The 26,901-nt window shown below is 36.5% G+C and overlaps 1 protein-coding gene across 2 annotated transcripts in view; it reads left to right on the forward strand.

Moving 5' to 3' along the window:
• The first annotated feature begins 1,343 nt into the window (after nucleotides 1-1,343).
• Nucleotides 1,344-26,901, forward strand: part of LOC132106809 (GDP-mannose 4,6 dehydratase) — a 68,041-nt gene continuing 42,483 nt past the window's right edge. Inside the window, exons 1-7 of one of the 2 annotated variants that reach the window (XM_059512827.1) lie at nucleotides 1,344-1,561; nucleotides 10,372-10,416; nucleotides 13,472-13,559; nucleotides 13,655-13,675; nucleotides 14,430-14,539; nucleotides 25,218-25,410; nucleotides 25,515-25,619. In XM_059512827.1, coding sequence (XP_059368810.1) covers nucleotides 1,481-1,561; nucleotides 10,372-10,416; nucleotides 13,472-13,559; nucleotides 13,655-13,675; nucleotides 14,430-14,539; nucleotides 25,218-25,410; nucleotides 25,515-25,619 — 643 coding nt within the window. In that variant the 5' untranslated portion in view covers nucleotides 1,344-1,480. The remainder of the gene's footprint in view (nucleotides 1,562-10,371; nucleotides 10,417-13,471; nucleotides 13,560-13,654; nucleotides 13,676-14,429; nucleotides 14,540-25,217; nucleotides 25,411-25,514; nucleotides 25,620-26,901) is intronic. The other variant, XM_059512828.1, reaches the window with a different exon arrangement.

A 26,901-nucleotide genomic window follows, 5' to 3' on the forward strand; every position in this document is an offset into this window, starting at 1 on the left:
TTTGTGTGGTTCTCTATATAAAGATTGATCACCTTTTCTGATGTTTACTTGAAATGCTTTCACAAAATATTAAATGGAGTGAAATATATTGTATGTCAGCTGATGGCTAACAAAGTAGTGTTTTTAGACACATAAGCTTCTAAGGAAAAACTACAAAACATTAATAACAAGTTAAACATTAGACATTAATAAGAGATTTATTTATTTTTATGTTTTGATTTCAGTTTCTTTATATGCCATGACTGGATTGAGCAAAGCTGAAATATAATAGCTCATAAACTACTGGGAAAAAAACAATACTATTAGTACTTCTACATCATTTAAAAGATATATTGTTGTGGTGTACCTGCTTTGAAACTTTAAATATTATCTAAAATAAAATATATTTTGAACAAACATTTGTTTGGACAGTATAACCGTGACATATTACTGGATGCCTCATTTGATTGTCTTGTTCGTTCCTTCTATCTCCTCTCGGAACTATACACACACACACACACACACACACACACACACACACACATATATACAGTATATATCTACGGCTGTGGCAAAATCAATCATGTAAGAACGATGTTACCCTTAAAAACACAATACAAGTCTTCATGATCTCACACACACATCTACCTGTTTACTGTACAAAATTGTACTGTTTAAAACCCTGTTTCCTTAGCTCAAGTATGCAAACCTCTTTGCCTCATGCACTGGAATATGCATTGCATTGAAAGTTACATTTTCAATTATTTTATAAACTCTATTTATGCCAATTAAAGTCTTTGTGGCTGTTATATTTTGATCCCAAACACTTTGTTGTGTTTATATAGAGTACTAAAACCACATCTTTGCATATGTTTTATGTACTGTACCCACTCAAATTAAATAAACTCTGACACTGTTTGAGATAAAGGTATCAAACCAACTGTGAAATATTCAGAATACTATTCCCTATAATGCACAAGGCTTGTTTTTTTTTAAATTGTTTTTCTTTTCCTGAATATTATTCCCTATAATACACAAGGCTATAGCCCCCTAGGAATGGCCTAGCAACGCCAATGCTGAGAGATACCAGCAAAGACCAGAAAAACAGCCTAGACTAGTTGAAGCCGTTTAACAGCAGTGATTTAGGCCTAGGATTTATTATATAATGTAGACATATTTTATAATTGTACAAATTATTATTAGATAATAATAAAGTGAGAACCTAAAAAGCGTTTTGTTTAATTCCTCCTGAATCTCGATTCCTTTAGTGGGCGCTGTGACACATTTACAGCCTAAGCCAACGGGATTCCTCTCCTCTTTATTCTGTGGTGCTCACGTCACTGGCGCTGTACTCTGTGATTGGCTGTTGAGTGCAGGTTACTGAATGTGTCACTCAAGCAGCTGGAGTTTCGGATGTGTTTGCATCCGTTCATGACAAACGATCGCGCACAGTGCATCCAGACCTGCTCTACACACTCCGAACAGAAACCAGCTCCAGAAAATGGCTCAGTGTGCAGCAGCAGCAGCGGCCACCGGCGAGACGAAAAGGAAAGTGGCCATCATTACAGGCATAACCGGTCAGGTAACTCAGCATACGCGACGCGATGATATATACGGAGACTTCAGCTAGAAATCAAAAGTCTGTCATGTTTAATCTCCTTAATTCTGTTTCAAACGCGTTTGACCTTCTTTGTTCTGTGGAAAACAAAGCGCTATGTCAAGCAGAATGATAGCCTGAGTCACAATTCATTGTTTTTAACGGAAAAGAGATGCCGCGAATAGTGACTGAGGCTGTCAGTCGCGTACAAGAGATTGAGGAAATGATGACAGACTTTTATGAGACAATTTCATCCAGTTTTGTCCTTTACACCTTTACTCACTTGCTTTGTGGTTTTTGGTAACCATGACCACAGTAGTTTTTGCTAAAATACCATAATTATTTGTCTCTGTAAAATATATTTTTTTATATAGATATATGTTTATATGTTTTTCTCACGTGGTCATTTCCGGACTTATAAGGAACTGTCAACTAAGCTTAGAGTACAAGGTGCATAGTATAGTGGCATGACTTTGTCTGGTGTGCCCTGTTGTGTCTGTAAAGCACTACAGACCTGGTGACAAACACGAGAGTCTCACGTGAGTCCTTTAATTGTTGGCTGTCGTTTATCTAGCCCCACCTGGGACCTTCTCATTGTGAATCACTGTGTAACAGGATACACATGTGACACAACCTCTCAAAAGTTGTTTGAGGATATAAGCTGGTAGCGGGATGTTGTTTTCCAGTTTGCTGGATAGAGAAAGTTTAAACTGTTCAAAATAATAAGCAGATAAAATGGCATAACTATCATTTCTAGTCTGTTGTGAAACATTTTACATGTCTTTTCTAAGTTTAGAGTGCTTGAGAATGTTACAGACATGGGTGTGTATCTAGTCATTCAGACCATGATACTTGATATTCAGGTTTCTAGGTTTCGCTCTGCACATTTATGTGATGTGTTTTAAGTAATGGCCTTGTCTTGCTTTGTGCCACACACACACACACACACACACACACACACGCATATATATATGTATGTATAGTGGGTACGGAAAGTATTCAGACCCTCTTAAATTTTCACTATTGTTATATTGCCGCCATTTGCTAAAATCATCCAAGTTCATTTTTCTTTCCTCAATGTACACACAACACCCCATATTGACAGAAAAACACAGAATTGTCGACATTTTTGCAGATTTATTAAAAAAGACAAACTGAAATATCACATGGTCCTAAGTATTCAGACCCTTTGCTGTGGCACTCATATTTGTAACTCAGGCCTAGTCCACACGGACACGGGTATTTTTATCCTCCTGCGTTTAAAAAAAATTCCTGTCCACATGAAAACGCCAAAACATGCTATCAAGCGCTGTCAAGAGCATGCCACACCAGCAGGCGGCGATATAACCCAAATTGTAAAGTCACCTTGGCCAATCAGAAGCAGTCAGCAGCGCACAGTCTGACGTCAAACACAGCGGATAACGGCGCACACTCTGACGTCGCAAGGCAAAAACCCCGGTTATACTGTCCACACGACAACACTGCAACCGGCGTTTCTGAAAATGCTCACCCTGGCCGTAGTTTTCAAAAATGTTCGGTTTCGGTGCCCTGAAACCGCGTTTTCATGTGGACGAAAGGCCGAACCGTGTAAAAAAAGTCACGGTTATAAAAATACCCGTGTCCGTGTGGACAGGACCTCAGGTGCTCTCCATTTCTTCTGATCATCCTTGAGATGGTCCTACACCTTCATTTGAGTCCAGCTGTGTTTGATTATACTGATTGGACTTGATTAGGAAAGCCACACACCTGTCTATATAAGACCTTACAGCTCACAGTGCATGTCAGAGCAAATGAGTATAATGAGGTCAGAAGAACTGCCTGAAGAGCTCAGAGACAGAATTGTGATCTGGCCAAGGTTACAAAAATATTTCTGCTGCGCTTAAGGTTCCTAAGAGCACAGTGGCCTCCATAATCCTTAAATGGAAGACGTTTGGGACGACCAGAACCCTTCCTAGAGCTGGCCGTCCGGCCAAACTGAACTATCGGGGGAGAAGAGCCTTGGTGAGAGAGGTAAAGAAGAACCCAAAGATCACTGTGGCTGAGCTCCAGAGATGCAGTCGGGAGGTGGGAGAGTGGCCCGATGGAAGCCTCTCCTCAGTGAAAGACACATGAAAGCACCCATGGAGTTTACTAAAAAACACCTGAAGGATTCTCTGGTCTGATGAGACCAAGATACAGCTTAAAATTAAGGCCAAAAAAGTTCTATGTGTGGAGAAAACCAGACTGTCCAAATGCAGTCCCAACAGTGAAGCATGGTGGTGGCAGCATCTTGCTGTGGGGTTGTTTTTCAGCTGCAGGGACAGGACGACTGGTTGCAATCAGGGGAAAGATGAATGCGGCCAAGTACAGGGATATCCTGGGCGAAAACCTTCTCCAGAGTGCTCAGGACCTCAGACTGGGCTGAAGGTTCACCATCCAACAAGACAATGACCCTAAGCACACAGCTAAAATAACGAAGAAGTGGCTTCACAACATCTCTGTGACTGTTCTTGAATGGCCCAGCCAGATCCCTGACTTAAACCCAATTGAGCATTTCTGGAGAGACCTGAAAATGTCTGTCCACCAACGGTTACCATCCAACCTGACAGAACTGGAGAGGATCTGCAAGGAGGAATGGCAGAGGATCCCCAAATCCAGGTGTGAAAAACTTGTTGCATCTTTCCCAAAAAGACTCATGGCTGTATTAGATAAAAAGGGTGCTTCTACTAACTACTGAGCAAAGGGTCTGAATACTTAGGACCATGTGATATTTCAGTTTTTCTTTTTTAATAAATCTGCAAAAATGTCAATTGTGTTTTTCTGTCAATATGGGGTGCTGTGTGTACATTGAGGGAAAAAAATGAACTTAAATGATTTTAGCAAATGGCTGCAATATAACAGAGTGAAAAATGTAAGGGGGTCTGAATACTTTCCGTACCCACTGTAGATATATATTGCTGAACGTGCCATCCATTTTCTCCTGCCCAGATTTTCTGGACCGTAATAATGTTTTACACCACAATTTAGCACTAAAAGAAATCAATCACATTTTTTTTTTCTGTGACGAAGCACTTAAATATTTAATGAGGCAAGCAGAGTTCATTTTATTGATTATTTGGCCATTATATTCTAACTGTGCATTAGCCTATTACTTATACATATTAATTACTTATTAAAGAGCTCCTATTATGCTCTTTTACAAAGTCTTGATTTTGTTTTGGGGGTGTACTAGAACAGGCTCTCATACGAGATTGTTCAAAAAACACATTATTTTACACATATTTTACATTATTACAACATCTCTCTCCCCCAGTCTGGCATGAACGGCTAAAATAGTTCCTGTATCAAATAGAGCCCGACCGATATGGATTTTTGGGGGCCGATGCCGATATTAACTCGAAAAGAGCCGATTTATAAGCCGATATTTTGATTTAAAAAATAATCTGGATATTAGACCCATTTCCTATAAACTGCACTTACACAACATTCAATAGTAAAATATCTGCCTGTTCTATGTATGTGGGCTGTATAAACCATTTTCCAGAATGGACTATGTTAAAAAAAAAGCCTTAGATTACAGTCTCAATGACTAAACAATTGCACATCAAAAGTATATATTTTTTAATGATCAAAAAACAGTCTGGTTTTAAACATTTAACACTTTTACTCTCTTCCAGTTGAAGCTGGTTTTAACAGTCTGTGTGTTTACTGTAAATAAATTATAATACTAAAGTTAAAGTATTTGCAGAAGTAGTCCCACACTTTGCTGCTACGGCATTCACCTTTTTCAGCCATCCGTAGGCAGAAAGAGAGACGGAGAAAGAATAAGCATGTGTATTAATAATATCACCATGTATCATTACTCATGTCATCATTAGAATTATAATAATAATAAACTGGGATCTCCTACATAGGCAAAAATGAGAAATATATATATTTTTTTATTTGTCAAGCAATAGGTATTACCTACTTATATTTAACAATATTATTTCAACATTTTCCTGTTATGTCTGTAAAGCTGCTTTGAAACAATATGTAAAAAAAAAAAAAAAAAGCGCTTGTTCAGCTCATAATTATTTACATGTCCCCTCTGGTTTAATCATTTCTGACGCACCTACTGTAGTTACTGTAACTACACTATATTTGCTCTCACAGACACATTCACAACAGACCCGTATATCTTCTCCTCTTCTCTTTGTGCAGTCTGAATCAAAACATCGTCTTGCCTACTATTACCGGAAGATTACGGAATCAATTCGAAGTTGAATGGTTAACGTTAGTGTCATGAACACACCGCTGTCAATTTTGAGAAGAACCACCTTCAAACAAGTTAATAGCAAGCATTTAAGGGGCCTGCTAAAAAGGAAGCTATTAGCGTTAGAGTAACGTAACCAGCCTGAATTCACCAAATTGTTCTCTGGACCTGAGGGTATCCTCTTCTTCCTTGCTTCTCTCTTAATTCTCATCAGCAGGACTAGCGCTATCGCTCGCTTCTTACAACGGGACAGATACATGTTTGCTGCTGACAGAGAGGAGGAGGAACAGACTATGAAAGAGCTCCCGCTAAACGTTTTTAAAACTCCGCCTACGCCATAGCGCAGCGCAAATCGCGTTGTATCTGAAGGGCAACGCTGAGCCCAGTGGCAAGCGCCGTGCATACCGCGTCCTGTGTGAAAGGCCCAATTACGCGGTCATTATGTGGGAAACACACCTCAATAGAATAAGAATAAGTTAAACGCTAACGTTATAGTTTGACCTCCTATTAACCTTCGCGCTCTTCCACTGATAAACATGGTATTAGCTTTGTGGCTAATCTAATATAGCAATGCATTAGCGGCTGTAAGTGATGTTACAGAATATTTAGAAGTAATAATGATAGGACCGTTAGCTAGAACTACCACACAGTTTTTATATACAGGGTATGAACTAAATCTACAATCATTTCACATGACGAACGACAGACTCACCGTCAAAGCAGTTGATCGCTTTCTTCTGTAGTGGACTTCTGGCGCTGTTGTTAACTCTGGAGCTGCAGAGCTCCCTCTGGTGGGCACACTATGCAACACTCATAACATGAGTGAAGCATGAGACTCTGTTTCTCATGTTTCATCGGCCGTTATAAATGCCGATGCCGATTTAAATGCAATTAGCTTATATCGGCCGATATATCGGTCGGGCTCTAGTATCAAATGAAGGCCTGCCTTCTGAAATAGGAAATGTGCTGTGATTGGTTAGCTGGGCCTGTGTGTGTTGTGATTGGCAGCACTCGGCACCTGGTCGGGAAATTTCATGCCCCTGTCCATAGCCCCCTGTGAGCTTCAGTGTAAATATTGTGTCAAAATCAAGTTTTACCACCGGGTGATTGTAACCACTCTAGGTTTGTCTGCTTTGGGAAAGAAAGTGTGTCTCCGACATAGTTATAACATTTGGTGCCTTCTCTAATGCAGCTCAACCAGGTCTCGTCCCATTCGTTGATATTTGTGATATCACAAATCCCAGAATATATGTTGTAGTCCAAACGAGTTGTTCGTTGAGATTTTTGAAAAGTGATTTATCTCCTTTTGAAGTGGACTTTGAGCTTTGTAACTTTGCAGATCTTTTTTCACGCTCAAACAGCAACTTTACAGGCTAACCAAAGAAGAAAAAGTTAAACTGCATAATAAGACCCCTTAAGTTGTGTGTGAAAACATAACTGAAGGCAGCCTGCTGAGAGAAACTATATGATTGAATGAATTGTATGAATGCAAAAGGGGGAACCGGCTGTCTACAGAAAAGTTCCGTTGGCATTTTCTTTTTTTATATATATATTACAAACACACTCTAATTAATGAAAATTATGTTCTGGTCCAGATACAGTTTGAGGGAATATCAGCTTGTGTAAATATGTCTGTTGTAGATAGTGTGTGTGTACAGAGCCTCTCCCACTGTATGATGCCATGAAATCTTGAAAGTGCCTTGCCTTTAATTGTCAGTTGTTGTGATGTTGGCAGGTTGGGTTTGAAACATACCTTTCAGCCTTTTTGATTATTTTGTATTAATTTTGTAATCCCTTATATAATCCCTTTCCATCTGTGTTGGTGTGCATGAGATGATATTTTTACACTTTATTTAGATTTATTTTGTCAGTGAGGAAAATGCAAAATCAAAAGAGAGAAAAAAAGAAGCTAGAAACATTAATTGACATGCATTGATTTGCATCAGAACGCTGACGTGGTTCAATGTGTAACATTAGATGCCAAGTTGGGCATACACGATAATTATTTAGATTCCTTTGAACTCTTTAGTTTAACTGGAAAGACCAGCTTGTAACGTATAAAGTTTGCCTGGGTGTATGTGGTGAGAGGATTTTTGGGAAGATTCTTATGATAGAAGCTTTAACGTGGCAGAGCGCAAGCGGAATAGGACTACAACGTAGTAAAAAAAGAAGGATGCAGTTTGTTTGATGAACAGACGAGGGCGCTCGAATGACACACATCGTCTACTGTAGATACGGGGTGCCCAAACTCAGTCCACAAGGGCCGGTGTCCTGAAGAGTTTAGCTTCAACCCCAATTAAACACACCGGAACCAGCCAATCAAGCTCTAATAGCCATACTAGAAACTTAGAGGCAGGTGTGTTAAGGCAAGTTGGAGCTAAACACCGGCCCCCCAGGACCGAGTGTGGACACCCCTGTCTCTAGAAGGTATTGACATATAGACGCTTCCTATCCAATTGAACGAGGTAATAGCTACTGATTGATATTATTATTTGTTTTTATTTTTTCCCCAACACGGTTTAGAAAATAGTAGATTATAGCTCTTTTCCGGTTATGTTGGTTAATGGCACATTTTTGGCAATCATTTTATTTCAGACAGATGAAAGTAAATAAACAAACAAACAAACACTATCTGATGTATGGAAGCAGTTTAAATAGTTTATAATTGATGATTATTATTAAAATGATTATAATTTGGTGTAGGCTTATCACTATAAAACCATTACTGGACTCAATTTACATTACAGCATATTTCAAAGGCCGTTGCCATAGACACAATGAATAGTAAAACGCTTTAATTGTGTGTATTTCGTTGACATGTGCACTGTGCAGATAATTAAGCTGATGTTGTTGCGCCCACTTGTGGTTAATGAAGGAACACACAGCAGTTTGTTTGGATGTGTGCTTTGAGATGGTAAACTGAGAAAGACCGCTTTACAGCGGGCAAAGGCAAATGTAAGGGACCTATTTTAACACAGCCAACACACAGTACGTACACAAACAGAGATAATACGTCACAGACGGAGATACTTATTTGATTCGCTTTCATTCTTTCCTTAACCATTCTGGCTTCTCAGCACAAATGCATCCACAGTTTGCCATTAGCAATCAGCCTGTGTCTCGTGTGGAGGTCTAAAGGCCTATAGATTTATCTTTATGTGGTGCACAAGGGTGATTGTAATTGCAGTGGAAAGTTTTTCCAAATTAGTCAGTATTTTTGAGATGTTTCGCACATGTGGTTTGACTCAAAATAAGAGATGATTAGGAATTAAAAAGTGATTTATTTTAAAGATTTTATAATTCAGACTGAAAGTGATTGGTGGCTGAAGGTAGGCCAGTGTGTGCGTATGCACAGACTGGTTGGAATGTCGTGTCCGTCTAGGTTTCCTGTCTATGAACATAATCTGCGGGAAACAGGCAACGTTTCCCAACAGTCTCAGTGTGACGATAAGCTGCTTTTTATCAGGGTTATGAGTCCGCGCTGTAGTTGGCACTGGTTGTGTCACACACATATTCACAGAGAGAGCCTCAGGTGGTCAGACATTGAACAGGATTTTATGTAAATGGCCAACGAACGGTTTGAAAAGGAAATGGTAATGTATCTTTAAGCACATCTTTTCCTATGCGGATATATATATTCTTATATACAGGCACATACACGGCTGCTGGAGCTTCTCATTTTTTTCCCAAAGGTCTTTGGGACTGTGCCTATATCACCCCAGCAGGAAGTAGGGGGCGGAATGCCATGGCCAGGGCGGAATGTTCCAAAGTTCTAGAATGTGCGGTTGGGAAGTATGAGAGGGGGAAAAAGGGAGAATGAGAAGGAGACGAGAAAAAGAATGAAAGCAACTCGAAAGTTGTTTATGTCTTATGTCTTGTTAAAACGTGTCTTTAGTGTACGGCAGGTGGATTCAGAGACTTAAACTGAGCTGTCAGGCTTTCACTGACTGAAACATTGGCTTTGTTGCTCGATTAATACTCTTTTGTCTGTGTGTGTGATGCACTCAGGTGATTCCGTAAACTTGTATTACACTGGCTTATGGTGTGTGTTGTAGCCCATAGGCACTCCTTACTTATTTGTTAGCTGTCTTGTCGACTTTGCATTCTTTGCATACTATGGAGCTCTTTTTAGTAAGGGGATTTTTAGTTCTCTGCTGTTAAAGGGATAGCTCGCCCAAAAATGACAATTCTGTCATCATATACTCGACCTTATGTCATTCTAAACTTGTTTGACTTGCTCTCTTCTGTTAAACACAAAACAAGAGAGTCTTTTCTTTGTCCATATAATTGGATCCACTGGGGCAAAAATAGTTGTGTTGCTTGAAAGAAATAAAGTCATAGTGCTTTGGAAAGACACAAGGGTGAGTTTCGACACAAGCGCATGTGTACGTGTGCAAAAACATGTATTTGTATAATGTAGGCGTGTATTCGTGGCGGACTGGCTCATAAAATTTTGAAAGAAATGGTCATTGTGTTGAATACTCTCTTGGGTAATGCTTGCCGTAAATGTGTGTGCATGTTTCTCAAAACCCAAAATAATTCTACGTCTTTGTGGTTTTAGGATGGGTCCTACCTGGCTGAGTTTCTGCTGGCTAAAGGTTATGAGGTGGGTAAGCCAATGTAACCCTTAAAGGCATGCTACAAACCCATCTGAAATCATCCCCACATTGATCTAATGCAAATATCTCGCTGTCTGTTAATAATCAAATATGAAAGTCATATGTTCATAAGATTTTATTTAAATGGGTTGCATCTTTAAAGGTTTAACAGATAAAGAAATATTTGGCTGTTCAGAGGTTTGGGTCAATTCTTTTTATGTTTTCTTTAAAAAAAGAAGTCTGTTATTCTTAACGAAGCTGCATTTATTGAATCAGAAATAAAGTAAATTATTACAATTTTAACATTTTTAGGAATTTTTTTTCAGGATTCTTTTCAGTAGTTCAAAAGAACAGCTTTTATTTAAAAAGTAACATTTTAAATATCTTTGCTGTCATGTTTGATCAGTTTAAAGTACACTTGCTCAATAAAAGTATTAGTTTCTTAATAAATACCTTAGGACAGCAACACTGTAAAAAAACAAAACAAAAAAAAACCCAATCTGTGACATTCAGGGTAAAATATTTCATAAATTATGGGTGCCAGAACTTCACCGTCAACTTCATTTCACCCAAAATATTCTAGCAACATTTTAGGTTTAACGACTTAACTTAAATTCACAATAAAATATGGTATTTCATTAACTGATTTAATGTTAATAAACTGACATATTGAAGCACTAATATCTGTTTTGAACCATTGTAACGCACTGATAACCACCAAAAACTAGTGGTGGTGAGAAAGTCACATGATGAACTAAAGCTCATCACAAATGGCTTTTATACGAGCTGAGGAGGGCAATACTTGTATATAGAAGGTGCACTGTGTCATTCACACAAAACACTAAACCCCATCATGGTGACACACATGATACTGAAATAATGCAATAAACATTCATTTAACAACATTAGATGTAAGATTAAACCCTAATTTACTAGTGTTGTCAAAAGACCCGGTACTTTGGTACCAAGTCGGTACTAAAAAAATCAAAATGTCTCGGTACCAGGTTTCTTTAAGTACCGGTGGTACCGAGTACTCGGTCAATCTGGTTCTTGACACATACAGCGCTATGATTTCCGCAAGGCAGAAAACGCGGACGGAATCTCAAAATCCAGTCATGAAAATGAAACTTACATTTTAATATGGACAGTCAAGGAATTTGTCAAAGTTAGCATAAATTAATCAAATAAAATCTCTATATGGACCAGTAGCTGTAAATGTTAAGCCGCAAAAGTTGGTTGAAATATGAATCCTGCATGTTCTGCGTGTCTCTGTGTGAATGAATGAATGGTTTGTTTACTACATAGACTGAAGCACGTGCCGCTTGCAGTAATTTCAGCATCTGCCGTATCAATGAGGACATAAATACATAAACAACATCACCAGAACTGTTCTGAGTCACTTCACAAGCATTTTACCGTTTCATTTGAGTAAAACCATTGTCAATTTAAAGGTATTCGCGGTAACCCATCAAAATAAAAGTTCATTTTTACATAAAGGCATTGTGCTAGGAATATTACTATTATTTAGTAGTATGTGATACTGCAACTACTGTTGAAAAAATTAATAAAACTTTATTATTTTTTTTAAGAAATAAATCGCACAATATTTCTTCCATTTTTTAATTTTAATAGCAAATCCCCTTTATTTACCAAAAAATAAAATGTTTTCATTTTAATTAATTTCATTAATTAAAAGACAAATAAAATTTGAATGAAACTTGTTTACTGTTTGTCATAATTATATTACAGAGAAACTGTAAAACACAATTGTAAATAAGTATAAAGAATGGCATTGGTTTTATTTTTAGTGATAATTTTTTTTTTTTTTTAGCATATGTTTGTGTTTTGCTTGGGTACCGAAATTGGTACAGAGAACCGTGGATTTTCACTGGTCATAAGAAAGAAACTAAGAAACATGTTATTTCAACAAAAAAACATCAAATATGAAGTGTCATGCAGGGAATTATGGGAGTGTCGATTTACGGTTTATCACTGCTAATTATACAATGACTTTTACTTTTTTACTTCCAAAATACTTATTTTTAACAGTATTTTACTATACATTTTATTTATAGTATAAACTTTAAATGTAATTACATGTATTCATTTTACTGTAGCATTTTTACAGTCTCTTACTGTTAAAATTGCAAAAAAAATTTTTACAGTGAACATTATGGTATTCGTATTTCAACAGTGTTCAGTTTTCACAGCTCTGCTATTAGCTTTGGAATGTATTGAAAATGCACAGCAAACGGATTCTATCATTTTTGCGGACTCTAAATCATGCTTTCAAGTAATGGACTCTTTAAAACTGATCATCCTTTGATAGATTATATTTTAACCAAAGTAGACCATCTACAGAATCAAATCTATAGTATTATTTTTTGCTGGGTTCCAGGACATGTTGCGCTTTCAGGAAATGAGCGAGCTGATGCAGCTGCAAAGGAGGCTTTTAATCAGGAAGTAAACACATGTCATATATTAAATAAGTAGCAAGAAGAGTGGGATACATGTACAAATAATAAATGACATGAAATGCATCTGGAAATTTCAAACAGATTTTATCAAGTGGTATTTACCAGACGTCGTGATCATACAAGACTGGCTCATGCATTTTTGCTCAAAGGTGAAGATCCTACTCAGTGCATGTTCTGTGAGATTCCCCTTTCTGTCAAACATATTTTATTGGACTTTCCATCTTTTAATGTATGTAGAAAACTCTTTTATGAAGCGAACTCACTTAAAGAGTTTAATATAATTATAGCAGCAAAAGTTTGCAAATTTTTATCGTATGTTAGTGTAAAACATTTTGTGTAATATAACTTTGTATGTTTGTTGTTTTTTATTGTATTTGTTATACTTGTATCTTTTTAATTGTTTTTGCCATGAAAATAACCTTAGATGCTGACATAGCATTAAATAAATATACACTACTACTACTACTACTAAAAAAACCTTAGTGATCCCAAACCTTTGAACAGTACTGTACATAAATTCAGTTTAAAATCCTGTATACGTAAAAGACTGGAACGTTTTTGTTGTTGTTGTTGTTGTTTTGGACAGGTTCATGGTATACTCCGCAGGTCCAGTTCTTTTAACACGGGCCGGATTGAGCACCTTTATCATAACCCTCAAACACACACAGAAGGAAGTGAGTTTCACATAAACACACCTGATTGTGATATGCATGTTTTATGATGTTTGTAAATGCATAAATGTCTTCTAACCTGTGTAAAATATCACCAGGCATTGGATCCACTGGGTGTTGTAAGTTGTTAATTCAGTATTTTTAAGTAATTTTTAAGGTAATTTCCTTTTACGGTTGCTATCTAAACATTCTTCAGAAATTTTTGGACTGTAATAATTTCTTTTGGGCGAAGTCTGAGAAAATCATTGGTATGGTTCTAAATCATTGGTCTGTGATAAAACGCATGCATTTGGACTGCAGTTTATCACAGAGAAGACAAAGAAGTTTTCTGTTTTTTATTCTTACAGGGAATGTCATTTACACAGTGCAGTTAAATATGGTTGTCACTCTCCTTTTAAGTGCTTAATCCTGTTGTGTACAAACAAGAGTTTGCCTATTTATGGGAGAGCCAAAAGTGTTCTACGACAGAATTCACTGCCCAAAATTATTAGTTATAAGTAAAGTCACTTATTAGTCCCTGTATAAAACATTTGCCATTCAAAAACTGTAGGTCTTTCAGTCTGTATCTGGCTTTGAAAGCAAAATTTAAAAAGGTTTTGCACAAAAATCTAGATATAGATTCTCCAGTTATTTCTCTTATTTCTCTCCAGCTGATCTGGTGATGGGCAGCTTTTTTGTGCTCAGTAAAGAATTTAAGAAATATTTCGGACCTCATGACCTCTTTGTTTCGGGTCTCTGGTTATTTTCGCTTCGGTGGCAATCTTTAAACTTGAGCCGATGTGGAGGAAAAAATGTTTAAACTTCAAACTTTTCAGATTGCTCGGTCACATTTAGAAGGAATGAAGTTTCATTCTTTTATTCTGTGCCTTATAGACATGAAGTTGCACTACGGAGACCTGACTGACAGCACGTGCTTGGTAAAGATTATCAATGAAGTTAAACCCACTGAAATATACAACCTTGGAGCACAGTCTCACGTCAAGGTAAAACTTTCTCCTCCTCCCAACCTCTAGCTTCCTTTCTCTGTATTTCTCATTCACACAGATGCTCTTTGTCTGTCGACTCTCAAACTCTCCTCCTGGACAAACACAAACTGTTTCATAATGACTTAGGTTTCTTTCTCGGTGTCTGTGAGGTGAACAAATGGCCCCATCCAAGTAAGACTTTGGAAAGAAAAAACTCTTAACCAAATACAGAAGACTTTCTTTCACTCTTCGTTTCTTTACCCACACCCCTAATGTCTAGTCATCTGGGATGAGGTCAGGGGGATGTTAGTCAGAGAGTTGGCCATCATGGATGTGTGTGAACTGCTGTGTGGGTGCTCCACAGGGTAATTTATGGGAAACAAGCACAAACAGCAGTTCAAGTGAGAGAGAGGAGATGACGGAATAAGAAGATCAAAACCAGAAAAGGGACGAGATAATTCAGAGGGATACGAATGAGACTTTTCTGTTGATATGGTTTCCTTCAGCTACTCATGAGTTCAGTCACAGGAAAACCCAATGAAATCCGTTCAACTGGCTATCAGAGAGAAACCTCAGTGTCATGTCTTTTGCTGTAAAAACAACAAATGAATGGTCCATAAAACAAGCTCTTTGGAATAATTATACTGACCGGGAATTAAAAGATTTGTTCTTCCAAATAAAGAAATTCCGCCACCGTTTACTCACCATCTTCTGTAAAGTCATGCTGATTTGGTACAAACAGTGACTGAAGTTTAGTTTTTGGGTGAAATATTCCTTGAAGAGTGTTTTTTCGCAAACCATTTATCTTCCATTGCGTGGCGTAATATTGTTGGTTAATATTATTTTACCCCACTCATGTGGCATTTGTTACGTAAGAAAAATGAAAGTAATTTTGGAAGCAGGAAAAGTTACTGCATCTGATGAGAGATCATGGAAACTTTTATAAAACAACATGTACTGCTGAATCATCCACAATAAAGACCAGAGACATTTTTACTAAGAAAGTGAATAGAGTCAGTTTTGATTTCCTGCTGTCAAGCTTAATCAAAAGGATACTAAGGAGCCATTTGCACAGAATGTGTTTTTGCTTGCATCTCACGTCTTTTGCAGTATATCACACATGACCCAGCACTCTTTTTGTTAAATCCTTCTTTAGACTGTGCTTTTTATTTTATTTTATTTTTTTTTTTTTAACTCCAATCGCTGCATCTCTCGTTTTTAAACACAAATACACTTCTTGTGTGAACATCCCTTCAAGTCATTCTTACACTATTTAATGACCACTTGTGTTTGATAACTACAGTGGCTTCTTTTGGATGCTCAAATCATATTTAAAATGTATCAATGTCATTGTATTATGTATTAGTACAAATAGTGCTTTTTGAGTATTACCACTTTTTTTTAGCTATATTTCTTTAAAACAAATGTGACCTTGGTTAGATTTTTTTAATATAATGGCAATACATTCATGCAATTTTAAAAATGGCTTAACTGTTCAAATATTTTTTGGAGTGATAGTCTGTCTAAAATGATTCATGAGCCTCAATGGTTGGTCAGTAGGATGGAAAAATCCAGACTGCACCTGCGGGCTGAAAACGTACTGTTAAATACAGCAGCTGCCGTAATGTGGAACTAAATAATTCAGGTGGAAACTCACTGCAAAACACTGGCTGAAAGATAGGCATCCATTATACTGAATGGGAGGTGTTCTGGGTGTCCCATCAGGAGGATCATCTGCTGTGATGACGGATAACGGCAGGATTTTCACTGTCACCATGAGTTTTGTACTACTGTGGCTCCTCAGTGGAAAAAAAGGTACTTTAAGAATAGACATAGGACTAAGGGAGAGTATAGTTCATATTTAAAGATTGCTGTAATACTACGACAACCGCAATCAGGATTGCTATGTGGAAAAATAAACAAGCTTGATTTTATTACACCATCAGTTGAGGCTTGTAAGTGTGTGCGTTTGCCAGGAGTGTTCATTAAAGATAGTTGTTCAATCAGTGCCCGCAGTAATGAAGTGGTAGATCACTGCTACTCTCTGATTGTAGTTTACATTTTTTACTTACCACACTTTGTTTGGATATGGCAGAAAGAGTGGCAGAGAAAACACACACACACACACATGCTCGGTTTCCAGTTTTTACACACAGGGGTCAGCAAAGTGCTATTTTGTTTGAGAGCACCGCTTGGTGGTTTTTGTAGGATATTCGTTTGTGCTTAAAGGAATGTTTCAGGAAGAAAGTGATGGGCTTTTTTCCTCCATGCACATTCTGTCTTTGTCTTTGAGCATTTATAGTCTTGTTTATAAGTTTTTCAAATAAATCAGATGGATAAATGACAGAAGGACGACAAGCATAAAGACTGTAATGAACTGTGATTGAGTTGAAATAAAGTCGTGGGGTGTTCAGGTCTAATGTTGCATAACAATGTTTGAACATTTGATTTTCTTCTAAGATCTCAGTCACTCTGTAATTATGACCAATTAAAATGGGAATGTATGGGTGTAGGGGTGTGTGTGTGTGTGTATATATATATATATAATATGCACATGTAGAGTTCGACAAACCATTCCTGCCTTTATCGTTTTCCTCTTTATTTGTACACTTTTAACATTTAACTTTTTTACATTCAATGTTGTAATAAAATATATGCAATTTAACTTATCTGAATTTAAAGGAAAAGTATGGCAGTGAATTTTTTTTTATATTTAATAAAATAATAAATAATAATAAAAATATTCCGTACAAACATACACGAGTGTATATATAATTGTGTTAATTTAAAGAAAGCTTAAATATTTTCAATAAATTAGATTGATAGATAGATAGAAATCAAAGACATTTATCATGTTAAATTGTTTTTTATAATTTTATTAAATGCTGTTCTTTAGGCTTTCAATTCAAAGGTATTAAGCAGCACAACTGTTTTTAATGTTAATAATAGAGAATTTTTCACGAGTAGCAAATGAGCATATTAGAATGATTTCTGAAGGATCATGTGACGCTGAAAACTTTAAGAGTCAGGTTTGCCATCACAGGAATAAGGTATACTTTAAAATGTATTCCGATAGAAAACTTTTATTTATTGTAGTAATAATTCACAGTATTACTGTTTTTGCTGTATTTTTAAATCAAATAAACGCAGCCTTGCTGGGGGCAGTCTTACTGACCCCAAACCTTTGAAAGGCAATTGTATCTTTTCAAAAGAAGTTTGTACTAATGATTCTGGCTTAATGTGCTTGAATAATATCTTTTAAATCTAATAATTAATTTAAAATGTAACAAATATTCAAATGGAAAACTTGCAGGGTAGCACCTGTTAGACATGCAGAATAGCATGAAATGTAAGTTAATAACAATAATACAAGTACTGAATTATTCAGGTGGGATATACCAGCTTCAGGAGGTCCATGTGTGCGAACACAATAGAGAGATAAAGGCATCTGTTTACATGTGAATGTGCACTGTTCCGACTGTCGTGTCAGGACCTTGTTTCCAGTGTGTTGTTTGGGGATCACAGGAACCGTAAAAGAAAAGCTGTAAACCATGTCGGGTCAATGTCAGCGTGCGATCACGGCTTTACTACAAAAAGAGCACAGCGTACTTTACATGTTAATGTTTGTACAAGTTTAAACCTTGCGGTTATTATCAAATAACCACAAATGGAGCTGCCTTGTGGTATAGCAGACTGCGATTGGTCACGAGTTGAAGAGCCACTTTTTAAGGCTGAGATTAAGAGCCAAGTAACACATACACACAAAAAAAACACACACACTTTAACGGTTGGAAAGTGAATTTTTATGCAAAAAAATCCATAAATGAATAGACCATATTTAATTAGAGCTTGATGCCTAATTTAATTTCTTTCCAATTTGAATTTGGACTTTTTTCTTTAATGTTAAAGTAGTTCAGATGTAATTAAGAAACTGAGAGCACAAAATAACATCTGTGGTATTTGGGCTAGCATTGTTCTGTTTTGACCTTTCCGTTACCTCGAAGCGTTTAGTGCGTTTCTCTTCGACTGAAAGTCTGTTTGTTAATGTGTTTTTGTGTTTGCACAGATATCTCTTAGCACCGGCAGAATCCGTTTGTTCATAGTGTTATGTACAGTAGGGTGTGAGTGGCATAAGCTTTGTGTTTGTGTTTGGATTAATAGGGATCTGTAAGTAATGTGCAGTTGCTAGACTGGAACGTTGCAATATGTATCATGTTTTGTGTTCGTCAGCGAACATGTTTGATGTGTAACATAAGTGTTGTCTTGGGAAGACTTTGGCATTGTGTGCATGTTTATAGACTGATGTGACACAGCAAACATGCAGGAGGATGCAGGATTGAGTGACGCGCTGAAACATAACTCAACTTTGGTGAAGTGTAGCACAAAAATCCTTTCTGCTAATGGTGACAGAATTTTTTTTAATAAGGTCGTGCTTGCGATGTAGGAGACTTTGTGTAACACTGAGCCTAAGTTTCCTTGTTTAGCTTATTAAGTGGACGCCAGCGCTTTCGATTTCACACAGATACTTGCAGTTAATTGCTTGTGTAAATCATTCCACTCTTGTCACCTGCAACGACTGACGTCACTGCCAACAAACCGGCCTTTATTCAGTGGCCTTACATCACGCTAAAAACATGATTTTGATTTATCTAAATGACAGTGCCTGTGAAGCTGAAGTGATGAATTATGAGAGATAAAAATCTCTGCACTGCCATCTCTGTCACTCATTAAAGGGTGGGAATGAAGATGCATTTTAAACATGTTTGCTTGTGTGGTAGACATGTTGTATAACATGCTATAAAGTCATTTAATCTCTTTTTTTGTTTGCTTTTCAGTAGACTAGACTAATCATAATAATCATTATTTAAAGTTTTCAACTAATTATTTTTATTAGTTTATAAATATTTGGACATTTATAATGTATTATTTTTATTTTATTATAATGGGACATAATATATATATATATATATATATATATATATATATATATATATATATATATATTTTATTATATTATTCTTTATTTATTTTTCTTTCTTTGTGCCTTTAATCATTACTTAAATTTTAAATGAATTCTTTTTTATAATGACCTTTTTCTTTACTTATTTGAAATTACTTTATTCATTCATCCATTTTTATATAATTTTTTGTTCATTTATTTATTAATTTACAGTCATTTGTTTTTCTTTCATTTTCATTTATTATGTTTAATTAATCCACAATGTTCAGCATTGAGCTGGCCAGTTTTAGACATTGACCTAGTTTGTGAATGACAACACAGTTGTGTATATGCTCTTATTTCGTTATGAATCACTCGGCTTTGAAGAGAAAGGACCCAACAAATGACATCTTTGGAAAGTAGCAACATTAAGTGCATCAAGCAGTCACCGCATTAATCAATGGATTAAAACGGCATTAAACTTGTCTAAAAAAAAAAAAAAGTAGTTTTAAAGTCTGTAACCTTACGTAAGCCTTGACTGCTCCACATTAGGCAAAGAAAGAACATAAGACAGATGTGTCCTATGGTACACCTTGTCTTTTTTGGGGGGAATATTCAGTCCTAGAAAATGGGTTAAGATGGCTTGACTTATCAACGTGGAGCTCCTTTAAAATTTTGGAAGGAATGTGACTGACATGGTACGTCTGAATAATATGCCAGTCTTTGTGAATTCGCTAGCACGAGCACTCAACTCTTGATTGAGAGGTGGAAAATAGCCGTTTACAGAATAAAAGCAGGTATTGCAATGAACAATTCATCCTTTGTGCGGTGTAAACGGACACATTCCTGTCTCATGCCCTGCCCTAAAGGAGTTAACATTAGTCAAGAGAAGCAGTGAGTATTTAGTTTTATTAGCTTTCAGTTTTTATTATTTATTATTATTATTGCCATTACATCAGGTAATGACCTTGGCAAAATGGTAAACGGAAGTAAGGAATGAAAGAATAAAAATAAAGGATTGAAGTCTGGATCATGGCGTTACCAGAGATGTTAGCTCAAGTGATTGGAAGACTATTGATCATGAAATATTCAGATGCAGGTTACTATCATAGTGTGTGATTCCAAAGTAAACTCTGAAAATGATTAATGATGTTTAAGATTATGGAGTAGGATGCAAGAGTAGAACTTGAGTTTAAAAACATAAGACTCCAGTTATCACGTTATACAGAGAAATGTTATTAGGCCTCGAGGTTTGTATTTCCATGTTTTGTTTCATGCACATTGGTGGAAAGATCTCAAAATCTCCACATTTTTGCTTTCTCATTTAAAACCGAAACCTCTCTGGTTCCCTTTTCTGTGGTGCAAGTCATTGCGCTCTCTCTGTAGTCAACGCTGGTGCCATTTGTCTGCATGACCTTTAGATATGTACTATATACAAGTAGGGCTTAACAATAAGTATATATTTTTTTCCTAGTCAGGCCAGCAATTACAATATGTGTAGCCCTGCCAATATTTTCACAGGCCCCACCATATAAAAATTATTCACTTTATATTTAGAAACGTGTGTCTCATAAATTTACATTTTATTTTATTTAAATTATTTTATTTAGTTGTATTGCTTTTTACACAGCTACTTGCCAAATAAATGAACATTAAATACAGATTTGAGTAAAATCTTTATTATTTAAGAGTGCCTCTTATACAAGAGACTTTTACAGATATGTAGGAAATGAGTTGTAATGTATGGTAATGAATTTGGTCTGCAGAGAGACCTACTAGACACCAGAGTATATAATTACAACTATTTATAGCTTGGAAGCATTCATCATCTTCTCTCAAAATAAACAAGCAGGTCAAGCACTCATATTTGATATTTTTATGTTAATCTGAAGCACATTGTGCTCATTGCTTTTAACAAAACTGAGGTGAATGCTCAGCGATGCAGATCTTGGCATATCAGTTTGTGCATTGTCAGTGTTTCAACAGTCTGTAGGCTTCTTGACGTACAGATAAGCGCACACAATAGCTCACATCATTCTTTCGAGCTCCTAAATGACAGCGCCTGTCAACTGTGATGACACATGTGCTGTGTGTGTGTCAGAGAGTTGGTTCAGTCAGAGACCACTCACATGTGGTAGTTGTTGGTTTCTGTCAGCACAAGGTTAACTGTCAACTGTCAGGAGTTGAACAGAACCTTGTGTGAGACTGCGCTGTTCTTAAGCAAATGAAATAGCATGATGAAAAACGTGTGGCCGGATTATATGGATTGCACTATACTCTTCTTTTAGAAGTGTTTGCACAAAGCCCAGACCTGAACACCTTGGGGATGAATTTTGAAAAGCCTGCTGTTAGCCAGACCCAACATAAGCGTCTGACCTCACTGATGCTCTACTCTTTGAATGGATGCAAATCCAAAAGTCATGTTCCAAAATATAATGGAAGAGATTTGAGATTAAATGTTTAATAAAACACAAGCATTGGCGATGGGGTCTGGCCTGCTCTTCCAATTCATCCCAGTGCTTTTCAAAGGGGGTTCAGGTCTGGACTTTGCATGCTGGCGAAGCTCTTCCACACCAGATGTAATTATTTAATAATAAAAAATAAAAATAAAAAACAAACGGAAAAAAAGAAACAACAAAGAAAAAAAACTTTAAAGTTTTATTTTGTAAAGATTTGTTTCTGTTTTGTAAAGTTTTGTTTTGCGTGTGTGTGTGTGTGTGTGTGTGTGTGTGTATGTTTTCGTTTTTTTATTGTTTTGTTTCTTTTTTTGTTTGTTTATAGCTATTTTCTTAGTAAATAAGTAAATACATTTTTCATATATCAATAATTGTTTAAAATAGAAATAATTAGATATATTAAAAAAACATATTTTTTATTTAATTAATTTTATTTTATAATTAATAATACAATTAAATATTTATTTTAAAATATTTTAACTAGAAAATTAAATGAACTAATAGTTTTCAATTAATTATTCATTTAACTTAGTTTATTTATTCTTTTTTTTATTAAGATTAAATTTTTTAAAGAAATTAAGATTTCTAATTTGGAGTTAATAAACGGGGTTCCTGAGCCCTACTGTTGGAGCTGTGGAGCTACATGAGCCCAAAAAGGTTGAGAAATGCTGTCTTCTGGAAACATAAGATGTGGTAAAAATAGAGCTTTGTTTTTACAAGGATGGAGACAGTTTAAGGACATCTGTAACAGGCTAAATGATTCCCTAATTATTCGCAGTCATGGTTTCTCCCCTCCCTCCGCTCTCACACACTCAAGCGTGCATGAGTTCTGCGATTGCTACAGACAACTTGCGCCTGGGGCAACCCCAACCGCAGCCCATAATGATCCAGGCTGTTGCCATGTTTACATGTGTGTTTATGTTTGAGGGAAGGAGTGAATGATGAGGTGAGCGTGTCTGGTTGAGCAAGCAGAAGAGCGAGGGACGTTGGTGTCATCTCAAGCATAGATTTAATTAGCTGATGAATTCCAATCCTGACGTGCTGAAGCCGTGAGCAGTGTAGGAGTAGTATCGACAGAGGAGGCCAGCTCTATTAGGTAGAGCCGAAAGAGAGAGGGTATTCGCTTGTGCACGAGTCGCCCCGGGCCACGGGGATTTTCCCGATGTCAGACATAAATCCTGACCCTGACAGCTCCAAGTTGCTGTGGAAACACGAAGAAATTGCTTTTGCAGCACAATTTTCTACGAGTCTCCTGCTCACTTCGGATAACGTGTAAAATCCCGATAATTTCCACGTCTTTTCTTAGCCTGCAAATGCATAGAGGGAGCAATTTGGAGTTAGCAGCACACTTACTTGCATCAATGCAATGGCTACAGCTACTAGTAACAGCTGGAAAGAGCAAATTACGGTATCGGTGTTCCTCTAATAGCACTATTTTGGCATTTTCATGACATTTGTAATCCGCGTCCTGGCTGTTTGTTTGGAGAAAACAATGCTCAAGAAATGAAAATTGCTTGCGGCGTGGCAAGATGCCGTGAAAGCTCTCCATACAATCTGAAGACATAAATCTACTTGTACCTGACAGAAACATGTCTGTCTTAGTTCGAACTGGTATGATTGAATGTTTTGGCTCATATTTAATAACATGTTTGCACAGTCCAAAAAACTTCAAGCTAATTATCCCAGCAACGGTAATGATAGCTACTGGACGAGTGCCAAGCAACACAGGTAAAGTCAATCTGTAGCTGCATTATAAGGATTATTATGAAAGTGCTGCGATTTGCGTTGCGAAGTTACTTGGATATCGTTTCAGTCTCACGATAATCTGCTGTCAGTCGCTTTTGTTTTTTCTCTGAGGTGTGGTTACAGATGCACACTAGGGTATTTCGGGACTAATTCAGATCGTGCCTGTTGCTGAGGGCTTGTCTTGGTGGAAAAAACGTGTAGGTGCGATTCTGAGAAGCGTAGGTTATGTCAAATTTGAGGAACAGGTTAGATGAGTTGTCTCTCCCTTTCTTTCTCCTGCTCAGTTCCTGTCTGTTTTTCAGTTTCTTGCTTTCTCTCCCTATCTTTAACATCTCGGTTTCAGTCAGGGATTCCCCGCCTCGCTCGTGTTTGGGAATTGAGTATGTCTGAACTCGTTAAATTAGAGCAGGGACCTTCTTTCTCAAAAACACTGTAGTAATTCAGTTGCATGATGCAGCACCTCAAACTATTTGCAATGTTTAAGGAAAAGTTCATCCAGATATTGACACTTATTTACTCACCTTTGTTCTGTATATAGGATGACTGAAATTTTGATGAGTGTAACTTTTTCCATATAAATACAATTAGTTTAAAGGTTTCCAAAGAATGCAAAGGCACAATGAAAGTGTGATAGAAGTTCATTAAATTTAAATTAGTTCGTTAAATTAATCTTCTGAAGTCGTAGGATAACTATTTGAAAAAAAAAATTTCACTGAAAATCTTGATGTCCATTCTTGTTCGCTTTCCCGCATTCATGAGAGAAGTAACAGTGACTGATTTGTGAAAAGAATTGTTCTTTTAAGTCTTTTTAAATCTTTTTAGTGAATCCGTTAACCAAATCCTTAAAAGTTCAGATTTTCGGTTCATAGTCAGTTTCAGAATCCGCTTTATTGCCAGGTATGTTTACACATACAAGGAATTAGTTTTAGTGACAAAAGCTCCATAGTGCAACCGAATGACAGTGACAAGACAGATAATAGTAAAAAATAATATAAAAAATATACAAAATAGACAATGTACAAAAATAAAAAAAAACTAAATATAATATAGACAATTATGATGTACAGGTAGTATATGTTGCAAATTTTAAATGTAAACAAGTGTTTATATAATAGTTTGTAATACACTGCAAAATCAGTCTAGAGATAGTTTAACATTGTTAGATAATACTGTGTTGTTGTTCTTTAGATGGCTTGCAAATTACATGCCCTGTTATCCATATACATCATTTAGCTGTTTGACCCAGTTTACATGAGCTAGAAGACAGATCGTTTGATGCTCTGTGTTTTCCAGTAACAGCAGAGCATGCAGCTCTATGCAAACAAAGACACTTGATATCAACCAAAGAGAAGATTCATTCTCTCAGTTTAGAGCGTTTTGCACTGAGTTTTATTACCAGGCTGTTGCTTGTTTTCATATTTCCTTAAATTATGTTTATGTTGGCAACTTCTTGGCTTATGTTATTGAGTTATGTCATAAGACCGAATTGCATTTAACCATTTACTTGTATACTTTTACATTTAAGTGTTACGCATAAGTGCCTTGTGTTTGGCAGATCTCCTTTGACCTGGCTGAGTACACCGCAGACGTTGACGGGGTGGGGACCCTACGGCTGCTGGATGCAGTGAAGACCTGCGGTTTAACTGACACCGTCCGCTTCTACCAGGCCTCCACCAGCGAGCTCTACGGGAAAGTACAGGAAATTCCCCAGAAGGAGACCACACCGTTTTACCCACGATCTCCTTATGGTCAGCATGCACACATTTAAAAACATGCTGTGTTTTCATATTTTTACATTGTTATAATAAAAATAAATAAATACACAAATAATATATCTCTCTTTTTTTCGCAGGTGCTGCTAAACTCTATGCATACTGGATCGTGGTAAACTTCAGGGAAGCCTATAACCTCTTTGCTGTGAATGGGATCTTGTTCAATCATGAGAGTCCTAGAAGAGGTCAGAAACACACCACAAATGTTTCCTCTTTTTTGGTTTGTTTGGTTCTTTTAGTGCAGAGATACTGAGATCACTTTTCTTGGGGGCCAATTTCTGGTAAAAGTACGCCTTATGTGGTTTCATTTTCATTTGGTTTTGAAAAATGTGCAGTAATCGAGAGCCACTGCTATGTGTTAGACCTCATAATTTATGTCACCTCATTCATCAAAACGGGCATAAGTTCTGTCAACTCAACCTCCTTTTTAATTTTCATAAGAAAATAAGAGTAATGAATAGTGGGAGTTTAAAAATGTTAGTCTTGCATACAAATGCATTTATAATCTTTAAATGCTTCCAGTATGTTACAGGTTCACTCAAAAATCTAAATTCTGTCATAATTTACTCACCCTCATGATGAATGTTTAAATAGATTTTCTTTTGTGGTATTTTTAAGATTTGTAATTCTTGTTAAACTATCCCTTTAACATCTCAACTACCCTACCATTCAAAAGTTTGGGGTCAGTAAGATTTTATGTTTTTGTAAGAAGTCTCTTATTTTCAACAAGGCTGCATTTATTTGATCAATAATACACTAATATTATGATATCGCAATTTAAAAGAACAGGCATTTTTATTTATTATATTTTAAAAAGTAATTTTAAAGTTAGCTGAAGCCATTACTCCAGTCTACAGTGTCTGGAGGTGTCATGTGATGCGGATTTGCTGCTCAGGAAACATTTCTTATTATTAATGTTGAAATATAGACCGCTAAATGAAGTGTGGAAATCATTGCACAATGTTTTTTTAGGATTCTTTGATAACTGATTTATTTAATGCAGAGCAACTTCTTTTTTTTTTTTTAAGAAATCTTTTGTAGCAATAAAAATGTTGTTAATATAAATGTCATTACAAAAGTATCAATTTCTTTCAAGATAAAACCTTACTGACCCCAAGCTTTTCAACGTAATGAATAAAAAAATCATCGTAATGTAGCGCTCACTACACATGCAAATATGAATTTTAAAGAACTAATTTCCAACTAAATTGTAGACTCATCCACAACCAAAGGATTGATTACTGTAAAGCGAATTCATCCATCAATTTTAGATGTGAAGCTTTCATAGTTTGCTTAAATTACAAATATTTGCTATTAGATGCAACCTCTGGAGTGAAGTGTGAATATTCCTCAAAAAGTCTGTCAGTGCCTCGATGGCAATCTTGGCGCGACAGAACTGTTTATGTTACAAGTTCTTGGCGTGACACTCCACTCCAATTATAAGCACTTAAAGTGTAGATATTTTCA

The sequence above is a fragment of the Carassius carassius genome, chromosome 27, assembly GCF_963082965.1.
Source record: "Carassius carassius chromosome 27, fCarCar2.1, whole genome shotgun sequence".
Classification (NCBI taxonomy): Eukaryota; Metazoa; Chordata; class Actinopteri; order Cypriniformes; family Cyprinidae; genus Carassius; species Carassius carassius.